We start from the raw sequence: 20399 nt of genomic DNA on the forward strand, positions 1-20399 counted from the left end.
CTCAAGAGAAGACAGGCTATTTGCAAACTGCCCAACAAAATGTGGTATCTGAGCTGCACTTCCTAACCTCCTGCCTAATGTAGGACCATAATAGAGACACATATTTCCCTCAGATTACACAGGTCCACAAAGAATTCGAAACCCGATGTTGATAAACTCCCAAATCTACTGGGTGAAATACCACAGTTTGCCATCACAGCAGCAAGATGTGTGACCTATTGCCACAAGAAAAGGTCAACCAGTGAAGAACAAACATCATTGTAAATACAACCCATATTTATGCTTATTTTTCCCCCTTTTGTACTTCAACCATTTGCACATCGTTACAACGCTGTATATATACATAATATGACATTTGTAATGTCTTTATTCTTTTGGCACTTCTGTGTGTAATGTTCACTGTTCATTTTTATTGTTTATTTCACTTTTGTATATTATCTACTTCACTTGCTTTGGCAATGTTAACATATGTTTCGCATGCAGAGAGAGAGAAGGGACAGTATGAGGATGTCATGATGGTTAACAATACAGTCCTTTGATAATGTTTGGCCCCTGGTTGTCACACACCCCCCAATGTCCACAGATTCTATACACACACACACAATGACAGTACACACACATAGTGGCGGGCCTTCTGGCCATGGAAGCAGTGAAGAATTCCCAGCCCAGCCAAGAGAATACTGTAACTAACCAGAGAGAGAGAGATGTATGTGACAGGATGAGGATGGCATGATAGGAGAGAGAGAGAGAGGGGTAGCAGGCTGCAGGCAGACAGAGAGAGCATGCAGACAGAGCGTGAAAGAGAGAGAGAGACTCAGTGAGCATAGCCTTGCTATTGAGAAAGGCCGCTGTAGTTAGACCTGGCTCTCAAGAGTAGACAGGCTATTTGCAAACTGTGCAACAAATTGAGGTGGTAACTGAGCTGCACTTCCTAACCTCCTGCCTAATGTAGGACCATAATAGAGACACATATTTCCCTCAGATTACACAGGTCCACAAAGAATTTGAATCCCGATGTTGATAAACTCCCAAATCTACTGGGTGAAATACCACAGTTTGCCATCACATCAGCAAGATGTGTGACCTGTTGCCACAAGAAAAGGTCAACCAGTGAAGAACAAACACCATTGTAAATACAACCCATATTTATGTTTATTTTTTCCCCCTTTTGTACTCCAACCATTTGCACATCGTTACAACGCTGTATATATACATAATATGACATTTGAAATGTCTTTATTATTTTGGAACTTCTGTGTGTAATGTTCACTGTTCATTTTTATTGTTTATTTCACTTTTGTATATTATCTACATCACTTGCTTTGGCAATGTTAACATGCAGAGAGAGAGAGGGGACAGTATGAGGATGTCATGATGGTTAACAATACAGTCCTTTGATAATGTTTGGCCCCTGGTCGTCACACACACCCCAATGTCCACAGATTCCATACACACACACAATGACAGTACGCACACATAGTGACGGGCCCTCTGGCCATGGAAGCAGTGAAGAATTCCCAGCCCAGCCAAGAGAATACTGTAACTAACGAGAGAGAGAGCGAGAAAGCAAGAGAGCGAGACAGAGAGAGAGAGACATAGAGAGCAGGCAGACAGAGAGAACAGAGCAATGGACACCCCGCTGAGACCAGCGAGACACCCTCCCAGACCTGCAAGACCCCCTCCTGAAGGACCTGCACCGAGAGAACCCACGCCAAGAGGACCTACACCCAGACCACAGCATCACCAGCCATACCCCAACCAGCTAAGACCACATCCTATATAGGCCACCCCATATCAGACCTATAACCTATAAAAAAGACCATGGTGCTTGCCTACGGAGCTGTGAGGGGAACGGCACCTCAGTACCTCCAGGCTCTGATCAGGCCCTACACCCAAACAAGGGCACTGCGTTCATCCACCTCTGGCCTGCTCGCCTCCCTACCACTGAGGAAGTACAGTTCCCGCGCAGCCCAGTCAAAACTGTTCGCTGCTCTGGCCCCCCAATGGTGGAACAAACTCCCTCACGACGCCAGGACAGCGGAGTCAATCACCACCTTCCGGAGACACCTGAAACCCCACCTCTTTCAGGAATACCTAGGATAGGATAAAGTAATCCTTCTCACCCCCCTTAAAATATTTAGATGCACTATTGTAAAGTGGCTGTTCCACTGGATGTCTTAAGGTGAATGCACCAATTTGTAAGTCGCTCTGGATAAGAGCGTCTGCTAAATGACTTAAATGTAAATGTAAATAACCCTTCTGCCCACACGATGCCCCCCTCTCCTCTAGAATCCACCATACTTTAGCAAAGACAGCTACAACAAAAAACGGGTCACGCAGCTCTGTCGCACTATGGGTATGTACATAGTCAATGGTAGGCTTCTAGGGGACTCCTATGGTAGGTGCACATCTAGCTCAACTCTTGGCAGTAGTACTGTAGACGACTTTATCACTGACCTCAACCCAGAGTCTCTCAGAGCGTTCACAGTCAGTCCACTAACACGCTTATCAGATCACAGCAAAATTACACTCTACTTGAATAGAGCTTTGCTCAATCATGAGGAATCAAAGCCAAAGGAGATGAATAATATTAACAAATGCTATAGATGGAAGGAAAGGAAAGGAAGGAAAGTAGTGTGGAAATCTACCAAAAAACAATTGGGCAACAACAAATTCAATCCCTTCTAGACAATTTCCTGGACAAAACGTTTCACTGTAATAGTGAAGGTGTAAACTTGGCAGTAGAAAACCTAAAGAGTATATTTGACCTCTCAGCCTCCCTATCAAATCTAAACATTTCAAACAGAAATTCAGAAGAAAACAACAATGACAAACGGTTTGATGAAGAATGCAAAATCCTAAGAATGAAACTGAGAAACTTGTCCAACCAAAAACATAGAAACCTGAGTCTACGCCTTTACTATGGTGAATCACTAAAACAATACAGAAATATGCTACAGAAAAAGAAGGAACAGCACATCAGAAATCAGCTCAATGTAATTGAAGAATCCATAGACTAACCACTTCTGGAAAACACTAAACAGACACAAATAATTATCTTTCCAAAATGGAGACATCTCCAAGGGTAAACCACTTCTCCAATATTTTTGGCTCTATAACAAAGAACAAACAGCAAAAACAGAAACAGTTGAAGTCGGATGTTTACATACACCTTAGCCAAAAACATTTAAACTCAGGTTCACAATTCCTGACATTTAATCCAAGTAAAAATGTAGTCTTATTTCAGTTAGGATCACCACTTTATTTTAAGAATGTGAAATGTCAGAATAATAGTAGAGAGAATTATTTATTTCAGCTTTTATTTCATTCATCACATTCCCATTGGGTCAGAAGTTTACATACACTCAATTAGTATTTGGTAGCATTGCCTTTCAATTGTTTAACTTGGGTCAAACGCTTCATGTAGCCTTCCACAAGCTTCCCACAATAAGTGAATTTTGGCCCATTCCTCTTGACAGAGCTGGTGTAACTGGGTCAGGTATGTAGGCCTCCATGCTCGCACACGCTTTTTCAGTTCTGCCCACAAATTTTCAATGGGATTGAGGTCAAGGCTTTGTGATGGCCACTCCAATACCTTGACTTAGTTGTCAACTTTGGAAGTATGCTTGGGGTCATTTTCCATTTGGAAGACCCATTTACGACCAAGCTTTAACTTCCTGACTGATGTCTTGAGTTGTTGCTTCAATATATCCACATAATTGTCTGCAGCAAAGAACCCCCACAACATGATGCTGCCACCCCCATGCTTCACGGTTGGGATGGTGCTCTTCGGCTTGCAAGCCTCCCCCTTTATCTTCCAAACATATGGTCATTATGGCCAAACAGTTCTATTTTTGTTTCATCAGACTAGAGGACATTTCTCCAAAAAGTACGATCTTTGTCCCCAGGTGCAGTTGCAAGCTGTAGTCTGGCTTTAATGGCAGATTTGGAGCAGTTGCTTCTTCCTTGCTGTGCGGCCTTTCAGGTTATGTCGATATAGGACTCGTTTAACTGTGGATATAGATACATTTGTACCTGTTTCCTCCAGCATCTTCACAAGGTCCTTTGCTGTTGTTCTGGGATTGATTTACACTTTTCGCACTAAAGTACGTTCATCTCTAAGAGACAGAACGCGTCTCCTTCCTGAGCGGTATGACGGCTGCGTGGTCCCATGGTGTTTATACTTGTGTACTATTGTTTGTACAGATGAATGTGGTACCTTCAGGCATTTGGAACCAGACTTGTGGAGGTCTACAATTCTTTTCTCTAAGGTCTTGGCTGATTTATTTGTATTTTCCCATGATGTCAAGCAAAGAGGCACTGCGTTGAAGGTAGGCCTTTAAATACATTTACAGGTACACCTCCAATTGACTCAAATGTTTTCAATTAGCCTATCAGAAGCTTCTAAAGCCATGATATAATTTTCTGGACTTTTCCAAGCTGTTTAAAGTCACAGTCAACTTAGTGGTATGTAAACTTCTGACCCACTGGAATTGTGATACAGTGAATTATAAGTGAAATAATCTGTCTGTAAACAATTGTTGGAAAAATTACTTGGGTCATGCACAAAGTAGATGTCCTAATCTACATGCCAAAACTATAGTTTGTTAATTTATGGAGTGGTTGAAAAACAAGCTTTAATGACTCCAACCTAAGTGTATGTAAACTTCTGACTTCAACTGTACATGATCAAATACAAATCTTAGAATCAACTATTAAAGACCTCCAGAACCCACTGGATTCTCCAATTACCTTGAATGAACAACAGGATAAAATAAAAAACCCTCAAACCCAAAAAGGCCTGTGTTGTTGATGGTATCCTCAATGCAATTATAAAATATACAGAACACAAATTCCAATTGGCTATACTAAAACTTTAACATCATCCTTAGCTCTGGCATCTTCTCCAATATTGGAACCAAGGACTGATCACCCCAATCCACAAAATTGGAGATAAATTTGAAACCAATAACTACCGTGGGATATGTGTCAACAGCAACCTTGGGAAAATCCTCTGTATTATCATTAACAGCAGACTCGTACATTTCCTCAGTGAAACAATGTACTAGGCAAATGTGAAATTGGCTTTTTACCTAATTATTGTACGACAGACCACGTTTTCACCCTGCACACCCTAGTTGACAAACAAACAAACCAAAACAAAGGCAAAGTCTTCTCATGCTTTGTTGATTTCAAAAAAGCCTTCGACTCAATTTGGCATGAGGGTCTGCAAAACAAATTGATGGAAAGTGGTGTTGGGGGAAAAACATACAACATTATAAAAGCCATATACACAACAACAAGTGTGCGGTTAAAATAGGCAAAAAACACACACATTTCTTCCCACAGGGCCGTGGGGTGAGACAGGGATGCAGCTTAAGCCCCACCCTCTTCAACATACAGTGGGGAGAACAAGTAATTGATACACTGCCGATTTTGCAGGTTTTCCTACTTACAAAGCATGTAGAGGTCTGTAATGTTTTATCATAGGTACACTTCAACTGTGAGAGGTGGAATCTAAAACAAAAATCCAGAAAATCACATTGTACGATTTTTAAGTAATTAATTAGCATTTTATTGCATGGCATAAGTATTTGATCACCTACCAACCAGTAAGAATTCCGGCTCTCACAGACCTGTTAGTTTTTCTTTAAGAAGCCCTCCTGTTCTCCACTCATTACCTGTATTAACTGCACCTGTTTGAACTCGTTACCTGTATAAAAGACACCTGTCCACACACTCAATCAAACAGACTCCAACCTCTCCACAATGGCCAAGACCAGAGAGCTGTGTAAGGACATCAGGGATAAAATTGTAGACCTGCACAAGTCTGGGATGGGCTACAGGACAATAGGCAAGCAGCTTGGTGAGAAGGCAACAACTGTTGGCGCAATTATAAAAAAAAATGGAAGAAGCTCAAGATGACGGTCAATCACCCTCGGTCTGGGGCTCCATGCAAGATCTCACCTCGTGGGGCATCAATGATCATGAGGAAGGTGAGAGATCAGCCCAGAACTACACGGCAGGACCTGGACAATGACCTGTAGAGAGCTGGGACCACAGCCTCAAAGAAAACCGTTAGTAACACACTACGCCGTCATGGAATAAAATCCTGCAGCACACGCAAGGTCCCCCTGCTCAAGCCAGCGCATGTCCAGGCCCGTCTAAAGTTTGCCAATGACCATCTGGATGATCCAGAGGAGGAATGGTATAAGGTCATGTGGTCTGATGAGACAAAAATAGAGCTTTTTGGTCTTAACTCCACTCGCCGTGTTTGGAGGAAGAAGAAGGATGAGTACAACCCCAAGAACACCATCCCAACCGTGAAGCATGGAGATGGAAACATCATTCTTTGGGGGATGCTTTTCTGCAAAGGGGACAGGACGACTGCACCGTATTGAGGGAAGGATGGATGGGGCCATGTATCGCGAGATCTTGGCCAACAACCTCCTTCCCTCAGTAAGAGCATTGAAGATGGGTTGTGGCTGGGTCTTCCAGCATGACAACGACCCGAAACACACAGCCAGGGCAACTAAGGAGTGGCTCCATAAGAAGCATCTCAAGGTCCTGGAGTGGCCTAGCCAGTCTCCAGACCTGAACCCAATAGAAAATCTTTGGAGGGAGCTGAAAGTCCGTATTGCCCAGCGACAGCCCCGAAACCTGAAGGATCTGAAGAAGGTCTGTATGGAGGAGTGGGCCAAAATCCCTGCTGAAGTGAGTGCAAACCTGGTCAAGAACTACAGGAAACGTATGATCTCTGTAATTGCAAACAAAGGTTTCTGTACCAAATAATTAAGTTCTGCTTTTCTGATGTATCACATACTTATGTCATGCAATAAAATGCTAATTAATTACTTAAAAATCATACAATGTGATTTTCTGGATGTTTGTTTTAGATTCCGTCTCTCACAGTTGAAGTGTACCTATGATAAAAATTACAGAACTCTACATGCTTTGTAAGTAGGAAAACGTGTAAAATCGGCAGTGTATCAAATACTTGTTCTCCCCACTGTATATATCAACGAATTGGCGATAGCACAGAACAGTCTGCAGCACCCTACTAGAATCTGAAGTCAAATGTCTTCTGTTTGCTGATGATCTGGTGATTCTGTCACCAACAACGAGCGCCTAAAGCAGCACCTAGTTCTTCTGTACAGATTCTGCCAGACCTGGGCCCTGACAGTAAATCCCAGTAAGACCAAAATAATGGGATTCCAAAAAAGGTCCAGTTGCCAGGACCACAAATACAAATTCCATATAGACACCGCCCTAGAACACACAAAAAACTATACATACCGTGGCCTAAACATCAGCCCCACAGGTAACTTCCACAACGCTGTGAACGATCTGAGAGACAAGGCAAGAAGGGCCTTCCATGCCATCAAAAGGAACATAAAATTTGACATACCAATTAGGATCTGACTGAAAAAATGCTTGAATCAGTTATAGAACCCATTGCCCTTCATGGTTGTGAGGTCTGGGGTCCGCTCACCAACCAAGAATTCACAAAACAGGACAAACACTAAATTGAGACTCTACATGCAGAATTCTGCAAAAATATCCTCCGCGTACAACGTAATACACCAAATAATGCACGCAGAGCAGAATTAGGCCGATACCCGCTAATGATCAAAATCCTGAAAAGAGCCGTTAAATTCTACAACCACCTAAAAGGAAGGGATTTCCAAACCTTCCGTAACAAAGCCATCACCTACAGAGAAATTAACCTGGAGAAGAGTCCCCTAAGAAAGCTGGTCCTGGGGCTCTGTACACAAACAGACCCAACAGAGCCCCAGGACTGCAACACAATTAGACCCAACCAAATCACGAGAAAACAAAAAGATAATTACTTGAAACATTGGAAAGAATCAACAAAAAAACAGAGCAAACTAGAATGTTATTTGGCTATAAACAGAGAGTACACAGTGGCAGAATACCTGACCACTGTGACTAACACAAACTTAAGGAAAGCTTTGACTATGTACTCAGTGAGCATAGCCTTGCTATTGAGAAAGGCCGCCGTAGGCAGACATGGCTCTCAAGAGAAGACAGGCTATGTCCTCACTGCCCACAAAATGAGGTGGAAACTGGGCTGCACTTCCTAACCTCCTGCCCAATGTATGACCATATTAGAGAGACATATTTCCCTCAGATTACACAGATCCACAAAGAATTCGAAAACAAATCCAATTTTGAAAAACTCCCATATCTACTGGGTGAAATTCCACAGTGTGCCATCACAGCAGCAAGATTTGTGACCTGTTGCCACGAGAAAAGGGCAACCAGTGAAGAACAAACACCATTGTAAATACAACCCATATTTATGCTTATTTATTTTATCTTGTGTCCTTTAACCATTTGTACATTGTTAAAACACTGTATATATATATAATATGACATTTGTAATGTCTTTATTGTTTTGAAACTTCTGTATGTGTAATGTTTACTGTTCATTTTTATTGTCTTTCACTTTATATATTCACTTTATATATTATCTACCTCACTTGCTTTGGCAATGTTAACACATGTTTCCCATGCCAATAAAGCCCTTGAATTGAATTGAATTGAGAGAGAGAGAGAGAGAGAGGTGACAGTCTGAGGATGTCATGATGGTTAACAATATACAGTCCTTTGATCATGTTTGGCCCCTGAGAGGGATAGAAAGCAGTTGCTTTGCGAGGTATCTCTACCTGAAAATACATGATCTAAGTGGTTGATAGTTGGTATTCAGCAATCATAAAATCCGTTGGTGTTCTAGCGACTCCTGTGGCGGGCCGGGCAGATGCACGCTGACATGGTCGCCAGTTGTACGGTGTGTTTCCTCCGACACGTTGGTGCGGCTGGCTTCCGGGTTAAGCGACCAGTGTGTCAAGTGGCTTGGTAGGTTCGTGTTTCGGAGAGACGCATGGCTCTCGACCTTCGCCTCTCCCGAGTCCGTACGGGAGTTGCAGCAATGTCACAAGACTGTATTGGATATCACAAAATTGGGGGTAAAAAGTACCAAAAAACGAAGAAGAATAAGGAAAAATAAATCGCTCGGCACTGATGGTTGATAAGCAACTGCTTGTTAGAGTAAGGATTACATCTAGGGTTAGTTGTTATTGATCGTCTGTAGAGCATCTATAGATGGACAATCCAAATGAAGTGTTACCACACACACTTACCAAGTGTAGTTGCTTTTTGGCATCTCACTGCATCAACTAGAGAGGAAAAGAGAGAGATGAAGAACAATGGGTTGTTTTAACAACTAGTTATTGTAAATAAGCATATTTCACACACGTATGTACCGAAGGCACACACGCATGCATACGTACGCATGGACACAAGCACACACACATACACTTAACCGGTGTAGTTGCTTTTGGCCATCTATCTGCATCACACAGAGAAGGAAAGGTAAAAACATCCCTCTTTTTAATAAGAATATTTCACACACACACGCACGCATGCACACACACGCACACACACACACACACATACACACACACACCACACACACACACACACATAAATGCTTACCAAAAACATCAGCACATTCTGTAAACAAAACACAGGGCATATAGTAAGAAGGGAGATGCGTTGATAATATACAACATACAGTGCCTTCGGAAAGTATTCAGACCCCTTGATGTTTTCCACATTGTGTTAGGTTACAGCATTATTCTAACATGTATTAAATTGTTTTTTTTCCCCTCATCAATCTACACACAATACCCCATAACGACAAAGCAAAAACATGTTTTTAGAAATGTTTGCTAATTTATATATATATATATATATATATATAAAAAAACATAAATAAGTATTCAGACCCTTTACTCAGATGCATATTGGGCAGCGATGACCACCTTGAGTCTTCTTGGGTATGACGATACAAGCTTGGCACACCTGTATTTGGAGAGTTTCTCCCATTCTTCTCTGCAGATCCTCTCAAGCTCTGTCAGGTTGGATGGGGAGCGTCGCTGCACAGATAACTTCAAGTCTTTCCAGAGATGTTCAATCGGGTCCAAGTTCGGGCTCTGGCTGGGCCACTCTAGGACATTCAAAGACTTGTCCTGAAGCTACTCCTACATTGTCTTGGCTGTGTGCTTAGGGTCGTTGTCCTGTTGGAAGGTGAACCTTCGCCCAGTCTGAGGTCCTGAGCGCTCTGTAGCAGGTTTTCATCAAGGATCTCTCTGTACATTGCTCCGTTAATCTTTGCCTCAATCCTGACTAGTGTCCCAGTCCCTGCCGCTGAAAAACATCCCCACAGCATGATGCTGCCACCACCATGCTTCAGCGTAGGGATGATGCCAGGTTTCCTCCAGATGTGAGGCTTGGCATTCAGGCCAAAGATTTTAATCTTGGTTTCATCAGACCAGAGAATCTTGTTTCTCATGGTCTGAGAGTCTTTGGGTTCCATTGGGTTCTTGGTCACCTCGCTGACCAAGGCCCTTCTCCCCCGATTGCTCAGTTTGGCCGGGCAGCCAGCTCTAGGAAGAGTCTTGGTGGTTCCAAACTTCTTCCATTTAAGAATGATGGAGGCCACTGTGTTCTTGGGGACCTTCAATGCTGCAGAAATGTTTTGGTACCCTTCCCCAATCCTGTCTCGGAGCTCTACGGACAATTCCTTCAACCTCATAGCTTGATTTTTGCTCTGACATGCACTGTCAACTGTGGGACCTTATATAGACCGGTGTGTGCCTTTCCAAATCATATCCAATCAATTGAATTTACCACAGGTTGATCCAATCAAGTTGTAGAAACAATGTCGAGTCTCATAGCAAAGGATCTGACCACTGATGTAAATAAGGTATTTCTCTTTAACATTTTTTAGACATTTGCAAAAGAAAATCAAAACCTGTTTTCGCTTAGTCATTATGGGGTATTGTGTGTAGATTTCTGAGGATTTAATCCATTTTAGAAAAAGGCTCTAACGTAAGAAAATGTGGAAGAAATCAAGGGGTTTGAATACTTTCCGAAGGCACTATTATCGATGTACTTCATGTAATATTATGATTTTATGCACTGGAGGTCATGGAACCAAAGGTATTTTAAACATACCGTCCTCTTGTTCTTGTGACAAATTATATTTCTGATTGAATGCATCTTCAACCAGACACTTGAAGCCTTTCAAACTGACCAACTCCACGTCAGCTAGACTGTATGTGACATTGGAGACACACTCAGGTTCCTGTTATACAGGGGGAGGAAGAAGAAGAGGCTCAGTACTGGAGGAAGACACACACACACACACACACACAGTAGAACCAATGCACATGCATGTGCGCACGCACGCACACACACGCACACACGCACACACACATACACACACACGCACACACACGCACACACACACAGGCATAGACCTACCTTCCCATGCAGACAGGTCAGTAAGTAACATACAGTAGAATTTGTTTTGTCTTCAGTGTAATCTTTGCATTCAAAGTCCTTCTTACAGTTCTCCCCATAGAACCTGCTAAGGGCTTTTGCAACAAATCTTTCCTGTAATAAACACGTGGAAATGACAGCAATTAAGTTTCTAATCCTTTACGGCCAAAACATAGCTTGAGATAAGCTTGCATAACATTGACCGTTTCATAACATTTTTGCATGTATGTCAATGGATCCAAGTTCAATTCACACTTGCAGATTTCAAGTTAGGAGTCAGGCTTTACAGATAGAATGTACAGTAATGGAATGGAACCCATACCTCACTTCTGTTCACTCTGAACAAATAGCCCTTTGGCAGACGTTCTACCTTGAAGGGAAAAAGGCAACCAGTTACTTAAAGGTTCAACATCATATTATGGGTTGGCAGTGTAGCCTAGTGGTTAGAGAGTTGGACTAGTAAACTGCAAGATCGGTACAAATCTGTCGTTCTGCCCCTGAACAAGGCAGTTAACCCACTGTTCCTAGGCCGTCATTGAAAATAAGAATTTGTTCTTTAACTGACTTGCCTAGTTAAATAAAGGTAATTTTTTAAAATTATTTTTAAAATGTTAAAGTATGAAAATGCACCAAAAGGTTAGAAGAATTGTGATGAGTAACTAGTGACTATCATTTACCATTTCTGTCAGAAGTTCGTTATGCATGCAGTCATTCGCCTTACACAGACAGGCTCTCCACAGGCACACCTGCTGAGGAGAGGAGAGGCGAGGAGAGAGAGAGAGAGAGTAGAGGATCAAAGCAGAGGAGAGGAAAGGAGGGAATCAGTCGAGTACACTATGTATCTCTCAATAACCTGAAGAGTGCAATGTGCATGGTTAAATAATCATTCAAAAATAGTCAATAGCTAATTGAATTATATGCAATTTCACTACAACCACATCAGATAGAATTCAAACTTGGTTTCATTCATATGTAACTAAAGAACGTGCACGTAAGTAGTAGGAGCTATGTGTGTTTCAGGGCTGCCGTTAAACCTTTTCCAGTCAATTCAGGGTATCAAAGATTCACGGCCCACTGTTTTATATGATAAAGTGAGCGAAACCCAGATGGGTACTGGTATCTCCAGCTGCAGGTGTGCCTGTCAGTGCTGTGACAGCTTGAATAGTGTCGGTGAGAAATGATGAGGCAATATAGAGTCTAGAACTCACAAAGAGACAAGCTCTGATGATCCATGCCAAGTCACTTGTCATGTTGCCTTGGTAACCATTAGGATTCCCCCTGGGCAGAAAGAGACGGGGGGGGGGGGGGGGACAGAGAGAGTAAATAAATCCTTCAACAATTCTCCCTGTAAAATTTCCTCAACTTTCAGTTAGTACTGCTTTATCATGACAGAAACATTCCTGACAGACCATTCTTTTCCTGACCGCCATTTGAGGGACAGAATGTTTTTCAAGCGTCACTTCCATCCTTTGTGTGTGTCATCAGTGTGATTGTCTATGCTGTTAAGCACATTTCATATGTTGTATTGGTCATTATCAAAAACTGTAGATATTTCAGGATATTTCAGGAGGTAGGATCGGTTTACTGGTGGCATAACAGAAGGAATGTATTTATCTAACTTTTAATGTGTAACCAAGCAGTTAATATCCTACCAGCTGAACATAACATATAGTCATGCATGACCAGTGGTGGAACAAGTACACAATTGTCATACTTGAGTAAAATGATAGATCATATGGTGGAAATTACAACATTATTCACATGACTTTATATTAGAATGTATTCTTGTATTAGTACTTTCAGAGTCTGGCTGTTCATCTGAGAGGAGCCTCTGATGCTTAACGCTGACAATTGATTTCCGATGCCTTGGTGATAAAACCTAGACTGCATAGTGTCTGTGTGAAATGCTGGCCTGTTTGCCAGGGCCAAGTACCCCTCCCTGCAGTTTATTTCTCCCACATCGCAGATGAACACTGGACTATGTTACATTAGTATGTCTGTATAAACAATAACCTAGAGACAGAAACCTGGTGCAATGTAAATCTTACTGGCTGTTGCTTGATATCACAATGTACCTGTGTATAATTCTACACATCTGTTATTTGTCATGAATATTCAGGAGGATGCACTTTGCTATAAAGAGCAGTAACCCTAAATCTGCTCATTGGGCTCTCAACAATTACCGATGGGTGGTCGCTGTTCAGCTCTGTGATTGCAATTCTTAATCGATAATAAAGTTGGATTGTTTTGAAGAAACCTAAAAGTCTCTCTCCTTTGAAACCCGAAATATTCCACGACAATAAATGTATAGAACATTACTCAAGTAAAAGTGAAAGTCAGCCAGTAAAATACTACTAGAGAGTAAAAGTCTAAAAGTATTTGGTTTTAAATATAGTTAAGTATCAAAAGTAAATGTCATTTGCAAATGACATGTCATTAAGCAAAGAAGATGGCACCATTGTTCTTGTTTTAAAATGTCCGGATAGCCAGGGACACACTCCAACACTCAGAGTATTTACAAAATATACATTTGTCTTTAGTGAGTCATTTACATTTACATTTAAGTCATTTAGCAGACGCTCTTATCCAGAGCGACTTACAAATTGGTGCATTCACCTTATGACATCCAGTGGAACAGTAGTGCATCTAAATCTTTTAAGGGGGGTGAGAGGGATTACTTTATCCTATCCTAGGTATTCCTTAAAGAGGTGGGGTTTCAGGTGTCTCCGGAAGGTGGTGATTGACTCCGCTGTCCTGGCGTCGTGAGGGAGTTTGTTCCACCATTGGGGGGCCAGAACAGCGAACAGTTTTGACTGGGCTGAGCGGGAACTGTACTTCCTCAGTGGTAGGGAGGCGAGCAGGCCAGAGGTGGATGAACGCAGTGCCCTTGTTTGGGTGTAGGGCCTGATCAGAGCCTGGAGGTACTGAGGTGCCGTTCCCCTCACAGCTCCGTAGGCAAGCACCATGGTCTTGTAGCGGATGCGAGCTTCAACTGGAAGCCAGTGGAGAGAGCGGAGGAGCGGGGTGACGTGAGAGAACTTGGGAAGGTTGAACACCAGACGGGCTGCGGCGTTCTGGATGAGTTGTAGGGGTTTAATGGCACAGGCAGGGAGCCCAGTCAACAGCGAGTTGCAGTAATCCAGACGGGAGATGACAAGTGCCTGGATTAGGACCTGCACCGCTTCCTGTGTGAGGCAGGGTCGTACTCTGCGGATGTTGTAGAGCATGAACCTACAGGAACGGGCCACCGCCTTGATGTTAGTTGAGAACGACAGGGTGTTGTCCAGGATCACGCCAAGGTTCTTAGCGCTCTGGGAGGAGGACACAATGGAGTTGTCAACCGTGATGGCGAGATCATGGAACGGGCAGTCCTTCCCGGGAGGAAGAGCAGCTCCGTCTTGCCGAGGTTCAGCTTGAGGTGGTGATCCGTCATCCACACTGATATGTCTGCCAGACATGCAGAGATGCGATTCGCCACCTGGTCATCAGAAGGGGGAAAGGAGAAGATTAATTGTGTGTCGTCTGCATAGCAATGATAGGAGAGACCATGTGAGGTTATGACAGAGCCAAGTGACTTGGTGTATAGCGAGAATAGGAGAGGGCCTAGAACAGAGCCCTGGGGACACCAGTGGTGAGAGCACGTGGTGTGGAGACGGATTCTCGCCACGCCACCTGGTAGGAGCGACCTGTCAGGTAGGACGCAATCCAAGCGTGGGCCGCGCCGGAGATGCCCAACTCGGAGAGGGTGGAGAGGAGGATCTGATGGTTCACAGTATCGAAGGCAGCCGATAGGTCTAGAAGGATGAGAGCAGAGGAGAGAGAGTTAGCTTTAGCAGTGCGGAGCGCCTCCGTGATACAGAGAAGAGCAGTCTCAGTTGAATGACTAGTCTTGAAACCTGACTGATTTGGATCAAGAAGGTCATTCTGAGAGAGATAGCGGGAGAGCTGGCCAAGGACGGCACGTTCAAGAGTTTTGGAGAGAAAAGAAAGAAGGGATACTGGTCTGTAGTTGTTGACATCGGAGGGATCGAGTGTAGGTTTTTTCAGAAGGGGTGCAACTCTCGCTCTCTTGAAGACGGAAGGGACGTAGCCAGCGGTCAGGGATGAGTTGATGAGCGAGGTGAGGTAAGGGAGAAGGTCTCCGGAAATGGTCTGGAGAAGAGAGGAGGGGATAGGGTCAAGCGGGCAGGTTGTTGGGCGGCCGGCCGTCACAAGACGCAAGATTTCATCTGGAGAGAGGGGAGAAAGAGGTCAGAGCACAGGGTAGGGCAGTGTGAGCAGAACCAGCGGTGTCGTTTGACTTAGCAAACGAGGATCGGATGTCGTCGACCTTCTTTTCAAAATGGTTGCAGAGAGGGAGGGGGGGTGAGGGGGAGGAGGATTCAGGAGGGAGGAGAAGGTGGCAAAGAGCTTCCTAGGGTTAGAGGCAGATGCTTGGAATTTAGAGTGGTAGAAAGTGGCTTTAGCAGCAGAGAGAGAAGAGGAAAATGTAGAGAGGAGGGAGTGAAAGGATGCCAGGTCCGCAGGGAGGCGAGTTTTCCTCCATTTCCGCTCGGCTGCCCGGAGCCCTGTTCTGTGAGCTCGCAATGAGTCGTCGAGCCACGGAGCGGGAGGGGAGGACCGAGCCGGCCTGGAGGATAGGGGACATAGAGAGTCAAAGGATGCAGAAAGGGAGGAGAGGAGGGGCAGAATCAGGAGATAGGTTGGAGAAGGTTTGAGCAGAGGGAAGAGATGATAGGATGGAAGAGGAGAGAGTAGCGGGGGAGAGAGCGAAGGTTGGGACGGCGCGATACCATCCGAGTAGGGGCAGTGTGGGAAGTGTTGGATGAGAGCGAGAGGGAAAAGGATACAAGGTAGTGGTCGGAGACTTGGAGGGGAGTTGCAATGAGGTTAGTGGAAGAACAGCATCTAGTAAAGATGAGGTCGAGCGTATTTCCTGCCTTGTGAGTAGGGGGAAGGTGAGAGGGTGAGGTCAAAAGAGGAGAGGAGTGGAAAGAAGGAGGCAGAGAGGAATGAGTCAAAGGTAGGCGTGGGGAGGTTAAAGTCGCCCAGAACTGTGAGAGGTGAGCCGTCCTCAGGAAAGGAGCTTATCAAGGCATCAAGCTCATTGATGAACTCTCCGAGGGAACCTGGAGGGCGATAAATGATAAGGATGTTAAGCTTGAAAGGGCTGGTAACTGTGACAGCATGGAATTCAAAGGAGGTGATAGACAGATGGGTAAGGGGAGAAAGAGAGAATGACCACTTGGGAGAGATGAGGATCCCGGTGCCACCACCCCGCTGACCAGAAGCTCTCGGGGTGTGCGAGAACACGTGGGCAGACGAAGAGAGAGCAGTAGGAGTAGCAGTGTTGTCTGTGGTGATCCATGTTTCCGTCAGTGCCAAGAAGTCGAGGGACTGGAGGGAGGCACCAGGCCAGAGGCAGTAGGGATGACCACATGTTCTCTTGATAAGTGTGTAAATTAGACCATTTTCCCATCCTGCAAAGCATTCAAAATGTAATGAGTACTTTGAAAATACAATATTTTCTTTAGGAATGTAGTAAAAGTGATCAAAAACATAAATAGTAAAGTAAAGTACAAATACTCCAAAAAATGTGTTTGTTGACTGAGTGTGGGCTGGTCTAAGTCCAGGATTAAATCCCATTATGCTTTTCAGCTAAGCACCTTTTAAAGGCAACGTTCTCAAGCTCATGGGAAAGGGTCAAGGCATCAGAGAGAAGAAAGGCCCTGAAAAAGGTCACCAAGTTCCAAAGGTCGTTAAAATGGACCTGTGTCACCTAGGGGGTTGAATCAACATAGAAAACTAATTAGACGTGCAAAAATTAATCAACGTACAGTGCATTTTGTCTTTTTTTGGCCCAACTTTGACCCTAAATCCAATGACATGGTGACATTTGTTTGGTTGATGTCACCTTGAATTCACATTAGTTGACAACTCAGCCAAATGTGAATCCAACCTAGACGTTGAACTGACGTCTGTGCTCAGTGGTTACCTTGATTATGCCAAACAGCTGCTGATACACTTACAGTATACAATGTACATGTTCTCACTCACTTGGCAGATGTTGTATTTCCCAACTGCTCACTCACTGAGCTTAATTGAGTTTGAGAACCAGCAGCAGTGGCTTAAACGTGCCAGCAAAAGCCTATGCTGTGACTGTCTTAAAACCTCTTGCCTCTAGTTGGGACGCTTGCGTCCCAACTAGAGCTCTGGAAATGCAAATGTGCTACACTAAATGCTAATAGTATTAGTTAAAACTCAAAAGTTCATTAAAATACACATGCAGGGTATCAAATTAAAGCTACACTCGTTGTGAATCCAGGCAACAAGTCAGATTTTTAAAATGCTTTTCGGCGACAGCATGAGAAGCTATTATCTGATAGCATGCACCAATACACTACAACAGAAAAGCACAGCAGGGGACGTAAACAAAATAATTAGCATTTCGGCGTTACACAAACCGCACAATAAAATAGAAAACAGTCATTACCTTTCACCATCTTCTTTGTTGGCACTCCTAGATGTCCCATAAACACTATTGGGTCTTTATTTCGATTAAATCGGGCCATATAAAGCCAAGATATCGTTATATGTAGACTGTGTGATAAACGAAAAAAACAGCGATTTCACAACGTAACGTCATTTTTTTAAATTCAAAAAGTAGACGATAAACTTTCACAAAACACTTCGAAATACGTTTGTAATGCTACTTTAGGTATTAGTAAACGTTAATAAGCTATAAAAATCATCCGTGGCGATGTAAATATCATTAGCTGTCGTCTTGGAAAAAATTTCAGGAGAGAGCTCTTCCGGAATGATCTGGGCGGAGACCGGAGGTAAGTCGTGCCCCTCTTTCGGTTCAACCAAGAATCAAAGAGGATTCAATTCACAAGACTCTAGACAACATGGGGATGCTGTGGGAGTTGAATGCTCGGTCTTATCTAATTCGGCTCACTGTTAACAATTGCTTGAAGTGGCGCAAGGATATTTATTTCCATTTTCTGTGATCAGGTTTTCCTGCGCTTTCCGATGTAACGCACGTTATGTAATAGCCACAGTCGTGATTTAACCAGTTTTAAAAACGTCCGAGGGTTTCCTATCCACACATTCTAACCATATGAACGTACTATATTCCTGGCATGAGTAGCAGGGCGCTGAAATGTTGCGCGATTTTTAACAAAATGTTCAAAAAAGTAGAGGGTAGGAGCAACAGGTTAATAAAGCCAAGTGAAACATACCGCCAAGAACATCCAATCGTATATACAGTATAGTTTAGCACGTGAGGTGGTTGCTTCCTCTGTCGTGGACAAACGTGCCTTTTGTCTAAGAAATAAGAGACGATGGAAACCTGGCCTGTGATGTCATTCACCACATACTCAAACCGACAACTTCTTCATTTTCCCCACGTGCCTCCAAAAGACTTCCACATCGCAAGTAGCTCAAATATCCACTAAATAACTCATATTTCTCCCGAGGACCTCATCAGCAAGGCTGTGTCTGCCTTAACATAGGCTGCAAAGTGATCCCCCCTGTTGTACAGCTTTGCCAAGTAAGACCAGATCTATTGGAGTAGTTTGGTTTGCAATTATGGCTTATAGTATATTGTCTAACAATGTCTATTTCCCCAGGTTTTAATCTCAGAGGACGTGGGCCAGAGCAGTGTGGGTGGCAAATGAAATGGAAGTCATTTCAGCCCCAAAGAATAAAACGGACATCCGGTACATCGCAGATGCATTACACTTAGTAAAAACAACTGCAGGTTGTTAAAAATGACTGTTACATTATTCAAACCCTCACCCCACCATTCAGAAATCAACATAGCAATGTGAAGATGTTGAAATCACAGAAGCCAGTGAAATAGAGGAGATTTTCGAAGAGAAACCGAAAGAATGTAGAACTGGTACATTTAAACACACATTGACAGTTTGTGCACATTCAATTTACTTGGCACAGGTTTTTTATTTCTGTATATGGTCGTGTGTTTTAGAATCGCATGAGGAATGTAATCTGACACCTCTAGCCACTACAGCCCCCAAGTTCTGAAGTTATGTTGGCCTGCAGTGCTTATTATTACATCGACCCCTTGTCCCTAAACCATAGCCAGTGAACAACCTCCTTGCCTTTTGATAGACTGGGAGGAACTTGTACCGTATTACTTCAGCTGATCTGTTCAAATCTACAAGCGTGTGCGGGTAGCGGGAAGGTAGCCTCAACCCAGATAGAATCCCTCCATGTTTCACCATTGTTGGACTAGTGAAACAAACATGAAACTGAGCTGAAATCCTTCTGCATTTCCAGGCTAGGGACTAGGTCAGGTTCACTTTGGCATGTTGCCGAATTTTTGTTTTCAAGTCATGTGTTTAGGTTGTTTTCATATGACAAAGGTGAGTAGAAAAGGGCTGGATGTTATTTTACACTTGCATGTTTTTTTTACAGGCAAATGCCTACCCAAGCCCCACACCAAAATATGCCCCGAAGCACCAGGAAACCTGTGCCACTGCTACCGAGATACAAAAGGCTAAAGTGGCAGCTAGGGTCAGGCGCAGCACTACCTGGCACAAGGGACTAATCTGAAATTCTTACTCAGAATGTATCCTGTGCGTGGAAGGATACCATTCTTACTCGGAATGTATCCTGTGCGTGGAAGGATACCCTTCTTACTCGGGAATGTATCCTGTGCGTGGAAGGATACCATTCTTACTCGGAATGTATCCTGTGCGTGGAAGGATACCATTCTTACTCGGAATGTATCCTGTGCGTGGAAGGATACCCTATTGGAGTGATCCCTATTGGAGCTTACATAACCATGGTTACATAAGTAAGCTTCTTTTCTATTTTCTCAGGGAAAACTAGCTCGGGCCCACATCCACACTGGGCTACTTCAGGAGACTTGTTTTTATGCACCGATATCAGGAACTGGTGGCGAAAAGTTTGATGAAACAATTCAGAGACTGAAACGAATACATCAGATGACATATTTGAGAACAAATCGATATATATATAATCCCAAGATGAGTTTAAACTGT

At 43.5% G+C, this 20399-nt stretch overlaps 1 protein-coding gene across 2 annotated transcripts in view; it reads right to left on the minus strand.

Annotated features, from left to right (window-relative positions):
• LOC115110062 (uncharacterized) overlaps positions 1-20399 on the minus strand; it is a 39849-nt gene that overhangs the window by 12513 nt on the left and 6937 nt on the right. Inside the window, exons 2-8 of one of the 2 annotated variants that reach the window (XM_029635398.2) lie at positions 12579-12648; positions 12048-12119; positions 11693-11740; positions 11353-11484; positions 11044-11173; positions 9520-9537; positions 9165-9200 (exon numbers count right to left, since the gene is read on the minus strand). In XM_029635398.2, the coding sequence (XP_029491258.1) occupies positions 9165-9200; positions 9520-9537; positions 11044-11173; positions 11353-11484; positions 11693-11740; positions 12048-12119; positions 12579-12620 (478 nt within the window). In that variant the 5' untranslated portion in view covers positions 12621-12648. The remainder of the gene's footprint in view (positions 1-9164; positions 9201-9519; positions 9538-11043; positions 11174-11352; positions 11485-11692; positions 11741-12047; positions 12120-12578; positions 12649-20399) is intronic. The other variant, XM_029635399.2, reaches the window with a different exon arrangement.

This window comes from Oncorhynchus nerka, linkage group LG26, assembly GCF_034236695.1.
Source record: "Oncorhynchus nerka isolate Pitt River linkage group LG26, Oner_Uvic_2.0, whole genome shotgun sequence".
NCBI lineage: Eukaryota > Metazoa > Chordata > Actinopteri > Salmoniformes > Salmonidae > Oncorhynchus > Oncorhynchus nerka.